This window comes from Lynx canadensis, chromosome B4, assembly GCF_007474595.2.
Source record: "Lynx canadensis isolate LIC74 chromosome B4, mLynCan4.pri.v2, whole genome shotgun sequence".
Lineage (NCBI taxonomy): Eukaryota > Metazoa > Chordata > Mammalia > Carnivora > Felidae > Lynx > Lynx canadensis.
In genome coordinates this window covers 61,549,223-61,555,511 of record NC_044309.1, presented here as the reverse complement: position 1 = coordinate 61,555,511, position 6,289 = coordinate 61,549,223, and the positions used below count along the sequence as shown (strand labels likewise).

At 37.0% G+C, this 6,289-nt stretch overlaps 1 protein-coding gene across 1 annotated transcript; it reads right to left on the bottom strand.

Annotated features, from left to right (window-relative positions):
* Window positions 1–3,640: 3,640 nt before the first annotated feature.
* LOC115518842 (zinc finger CCCH domain-containing protein 14-like) lies at window positions 3,641–5,899 on the bottom strand. The gene is given in 3 exon segments (XM_032593941.1): window positions 3,641–4,070; window positions 4,073–5,785; window positions 5,788–5,899. Coding segments are annotated over 3 exon segments (2,085 nt in total). The 5' UTR covers window positions 5,864–5,899; the 3' UTR covers window positions 3,641–3,774.
* Window positions 5,900–6,289: the final 390 nt, after the last annotated feature.

Here is a 6,289-nt window from a genome sequence, read left to right as displayed (position 1 = left end):
TGGATCATATGGTAGTCCTATTGTTAATTTTTAAAGTAAACTCCATATTGTTTTCCATAGTGAGTGAACCAATTTGCATTCCCACAGAGTGTGCAAGGGTTCCTTTTTCTTCACATTCTCCCGAACACTTTTTATCTCTCATCTTTGTGATGGCAGCTATTTTCACAGGTATGGGGTAATATCTTATTGTGATTTTGATTTACATTTCCCTAATGATTAGTAATGCTGGCTCATTTTAAAATCAGATTTTTTTTGATTCTTATTGAGTTGCATCAATTCCTTATATATTTTGGATATTAACCCCTTATTTGATATATGCAAATATTTTCTTCTATCCCCAAAATTACCTTTTCATTTTTTTGATTGTTTCTTTTACTCTGTGGAAGCTTTTTAGTTAGATGGAGATGCATTTGTTGAACTATGAATGACAAGAAATCCATACACAAATAAAAGTTCAGATGAAACTGATCATTTAAATGAAGACAGTTGTTAGTGGCATTTTTTTTTATGTGTGTTATTCAATTAAGATAGGGTACTATTTTTGTGGAGCTTCCTTTTTAAAACATGGGTGCCTTTAATCAAACTCCTCCTTTGATAGATATTTATGTATTTAATTTTACTTCTCTTTTACCAGTACTTATAAGAAGAAAAAAATTAAAACTTTCTTTTTGATGGATATATCAAAGACCATTTTCAGTATTAATTAATAAGTAATTATAAGCATTATTAACATGACACTAAGCAGTTATGAAATAATTAAAATGCACAGATTACACTCTTTTTCATGGCTCATATCATTGAATGAAACTCACTCCAAGTAAATACACTGCACAGACAAGGATATTAAGAAACTCTGACAGAACTCTGATAATACTCATAAGTCAAATGGAAAGTCTCTGCTTCAGTTTGATTGCTTAACATGTTCCTCTCCTCTGTCAGTGTGTTTGTTTAAAAATAACTTTTAAAAAGTTTCACAGATTCTAGGAGTATCTGGGTGGCTTAGTCGGTTAAGCGCCTGACTTGTGACCTTGGTTCCGGTCATGATCTCGTAGTTTGTGGGATTGAGCCTGCATTTGGCTCTGCACTGGCAGTGTGGGGACTGCTTGGGATTCTCTGGATTCTCTCTCTCCCTCTCTCTGCCCCTCTCCAACTCACATCTCACTCACTCCCAAAATGAATAAATAAACATTAAAAAAAAAAAGGTTTCACAGATTCTGACAAAACTTGGAATATTCCAAAATTTACCCATAATTTTAAATTCGATTTCTGGTTCAGTCTGCCACTTAAAAGAAAAATGGTTTTGGATTTAGTTTTTCAAATGGAGATAATTATTAACATTTTGAAAGAGATTTCAATAAAGTCAGTAGTTATATAGAAGTTGGAGAGATATACATTCTGTGCAATGCCAAGTAAATAATTTGTGGCATTATCAGTATTTCAGATAACATTGCAGGTTTTCTTCTGCCCAAATTAGACATGGTCTTTCATCTTGCTGACCAACTTCTATCCGCTATTAACTAATCACTTTGTTAGTCACCTGACAACTTTAAAAAAATTGACCAAGTGTGGTAAACTTCCCAGAGCTGTCAAATGTTATGTGACTCATTCTATTTTCTTGATTTAAAATTGCAGTCAATACAGTATGTTTAGTGCTTATCATTTATATTTTTGAAGATATTTTGATTGAATTTGATATATGAATAGAGTTACTAGATTATAAAAGTGAATATCATCAAAAAATAGATGATTCTACAAATACTACCTACTACATACATTAGCCTTAGGCAAAAATCATTAACAGTGAACATCAAAAAACAACTTATTATGATTCAAAAGGCTTCTGTGATGCAGATTAGTCTTGGCATCACAGAAGTTCAGAATTGAAAAAGACCTCAAAGAAGACCTTGTAAAATCATACCTGTGATCTTTGGAGTCTTTGCAGTACATCCCTGACAAACCCAGCTTGGATTGAATGTCATCAATGACTTTTAACTCACTTCTTTTAAAGCAGTCCATTCTGTCTTTAGCTAGTTTTGAACTAACATCAATTCCAAATCAGTTTCTCTGTAGCTTTCTCACACTGATTTCACTTCTCCACCAGGATTACACAGAACTAGTCTCAAGCCTTTTCCACAGGAAAATCCTTTTCATGTATTAAGAAAGCAGTATGCTCTCTGAGAATTCTCTTTGTAAGAGAAAACACTCCTAGTTCTTTCAATTGTTCCCACTTGCCATGGTTTCCCCATTCTGGTTGCTGTCTCTTGAATGTGCTGAAATCTTTTGAGAAGAGAAAATTTATTATATAAACTCACAGATAATGGCCAAACATTTGTTGATAAGTAAATGAATATATTAATAAATGAAATGTATTGCTGAGGAAAGCTGCAATATAAAATAAAGCATGTAACTTGGTCTATGTATTGAATATTACTACTAATTTCAGAAAAAAACAAATCTGTTTTTCAGTTTTTTTTTCACTTAGTGTCTGGGTAGATATATGGGAAGCTGAACAAATATTCATCTTACTCAACATACATATTATAAAGTTATAGTTTCTAACTGCCCTCAAAATTCAAACTGGCTTCTTGACTTAGCACCTATTTGGACTCTTACAAGCCAAAAATCGATGAAAATTTTCAAAATGAATAAATTTTTATAGTCGTATTTCAAACTTATCAACTCCTCTTCAAAAGTTAGTGTACAAATAAGGCTTTTTGTTGTGATGTTAATGTGCTCTTCCAGCAGAAACGTAGTGCTTTGTGATTCAAAAATTATTAGATCCTTTCCATTCCAAACCATTTCCACACTCTGTCTGAATATCGATGAAAGAAAATGGCTAACTCTCTGGAGCAGTGCTGTTCAATAGAACTTTCCACAATGATATAATGTTTGATATTTGCCCATCTAACATGGTAGTCACTAGCTACAGGTGGCTATTGAGCACTTGAAGTGAGGCTAGTGTAACAGAGGAATTGAATTGTTTATTTTATTTATCTTTAATTATCTTTAATTATTGAAATGTAAATAATTATATGTGGCTAGTAGCTGCCAAACTGGAACAGCTCTAGTTGATGGACCCTCAGATACCCTTGCCTCTTAGTCACTGTGTTCTGAGACATATTAGCTTTGTTTAGATTTTTTTCTTCCCAAATGTGTTTTTTCCCCAAATTTCTGTCACTGCATAAAAAAACAATTTTCATTATAATATAGGCATTAAAGGCCATGACATTTAAATAGTTTTTAAAAAACTAATGGCCTTTGCTTATTTCTCATGCATTTTCCAGTTTTATTTTATAATGTTTCCTTCAATACTAAAAATAAAACCCTTACATCTAGGATATGGCTGTAAGTTCATAAGTAGTAAAGGGGGTATTTTCAAGGGTGGCAGAGGAAAAAGGGAAGAGAAGGAATTACTTATTTTTCAGAGTTAAAAGGTCACATACGTAATAAAGATTGGCTTGAGTTTTAAAACCATGGTCTTTTTTTTTTTTTTTTTTTTTTTACAAACAAGCCTCAAATGTTTTAATGGAATTTAGCTTTTCCTTTAAACTGTCTTTTCACAGTCAAAACAAACAACAAAAACACCCAATGTTAAAACCATTTAATAAACTTACAAACTAGAAAAATTAGACACTTCAGATAGGCAATAAACTTCATATTATGAAAGCAATATATATTCCAAGTTTCAAAGGTTTGACAAGTTCTGCAGAGTATCTTTCATGAGTAGATGGAAACTTTCAAACTCCACAATCTTCTCCCAAGTAGCACTGAGTGTCATTCACTGGTTTGAGGTCGAATCCATTTCAAGGCATGTCGTGGCGGTACAGTGATGGTGGGATAATAAAATGTGCAGTCAGGTCTGGGACACTGAGTGTTAAATCTGCAGTATTTTGGATGATAGAAGGGACATTCCATTTTCTTACAAGCAGGGAAATAACGGCACAGCTGACTACTAGAAGGTGGTGCTGGTGTCGTAACTGGTTTTAGAGGCAGTACTGGAATTCTTCTACTCATATGAGTGAAGGGACAATCTGGTTTAGTACATTTTGTATCATATTTACAATCTGGATAAACAAACACTTCTCAGCAAATTTACAATTGGGGAAGGCTTTGCAAGGTGAAACAGGATGATGGTAAGCACACTCATCCCCATTTTCACAGGCAGGCCAGTACTTGCAACGCTCCAGAAGTTTTTCTGGTTTCTGGGCCACACTCAGTTCACTCATCTCAGCATTTGCAAAGCTACCATTTGGGTCATCAAGCTGCCTGCTCATCAACTGCAACTGCTGTGGGTGGAGGAGACCTCTGAGTCCCTTGCTCGCGGCTGCAGTTTGGTTTACACGTTTCATTCCTTCAAAGCACATGTCCTCCTCTTGATCTGACATGTATCCTGGGGGGCTGGGGACACCATCCAGCGTCACTATAAGCTTGGGACTTGCAGGTTTATCTGGTTGTACAAGATCTCGTGACTACATAAGGTGTCCTGAAAGTACCCGAAGGGTATCTGCAGTCTTCATCCCCGACTCCTGGTTTGGTGCCACTACTATTTCCTCAGACAGCTTTGGCTTCTTCAGAATAAATGATCTTGTGTCTGCATGGACCATGGATTCCATGTCATAGTAATCTCGACTGATCTGCAGAGTTTCTGCCATTACTGGGTCGATTTGTAGTCGGGATAACAACTGCCTCTGTGGAGCTCCTTGAGTTTTTTCTATATTATCTCCTTTTGTTTCCTCTTCTTTAATGGGAGGACTTCTCCTGGGGGTCCTGCTTTGCCCCTGGACCATTTCTGCCAGCAATTCTTCTTGAGAAGTTCGAGTTCTGGGAGCAACTGGAAGTGTCTGTTTCTGTGAGACTGTAGAATAGTTCGTTGTTTTTGTTACAGATTCTTGAGCTTCAGATATAGCCTTCAAAATTAGATTCTTGTTAGCTTGTTTAGAAGGTGGAAGTGAAGGTCTCGTTTCAGGCTTTGCTGGCACTGACACACTGTTGGAGATGCTTCCTGTATGAGACCCACAATCATCATCTTCCTCCTCCTCTTCTCCATCATGATTGAATTTTTTTACTTTAACAACGGAACTTACCACAGGCAACTTTCTCTTCTGAAAGTTTTCTTCCTCAGTACTCATTTTTTCTGAGTTGTTTCTGAAGAAGGGACTAGAAGTCCGTTCTAAGCTGTTAAGCACTTCCTGTTCACACAAACGTCCTGTTTCATATACCTGGCTGTTCTGTATATCAGGTTGCTTGGCAGCATGAATATTGTTTTGTTGCTGCTGAAATTGCAACCTGTTTAAATGAGCACCACTATTTGCATTTCGACTTGCAGGTGGTCGATAAATTTCAATAGAAGGGCGAGAAGAACCATACATAAGTGTCACTGTCGGTTTTTTCTGAGATAAGGGATTCTCCTGCACAAAATTGAGGTCTTCATCAATGAGATCATCTGGTTCTGGCTTAATATCAATCACATCTTCAGAGGGTGCTGGCTCCCTCAGAGGCTTCACAGTTGACATTAATCGGGTTGCAGCTCCATCATCATAAGTCTGTCTAACATTAGTGGTTTTCTGCTCCTGTGAACTAGTAGAAACCCTGGAATCTCTTTTCTCAGGTCTTGTGCTAGCAACTGCGAGGGGTGGCACTGCAGCTTCAGGCCTTCTCTTGTCTCCCCGACCGAAACTGCTCTTGTTTGAAGACACGTTATTATCAAGGATGTTGGTATCAGAAGACTTGAGACTGGAGGGATCAGTTGTAACAGAACGAAGTTTATCTAATACACCGTGAAGCTAACATAAACTCCTAATTCTTGCAATTTCCCCTTAATGGCACTCCGGATCTTGTGGCTAATCTCGGCGCCGATCTCCATGGCTCCACGGCAGGTGGCAGGCTCAGCAATGCGCGGCTCTTCACTTACCAAGAGACCCGCACCGGCTCCCGGCCCGCAGCTCTGCCGCCGCCTAAAACCATGGTCTTAAAACAACAACAAACAGTTGGAATATCTCAGATATCAAGTCTTGGGATATAAGGAATGTTTGCCATTGGTTCGAGGTTGACTTATGCTACTTTTTAAATAAACACTTAGCGTATAAAATACTGAACAGAGTAGAGCAATGGGAATTTTTTAGCTCTCTTTTGAACGTTCCAAGGACAACTGCAAAGACTTTTTCTAACATATCACACACAATTTATTCTTAAAACCCTAAAAATCTCACTTTAGAGATGTTGTAAGGAGTGTCTCTTGGTAGTTCTGGGCATTTTCAAAGTCTTGCTGCTCTTCCTGGTAAAATTGTTC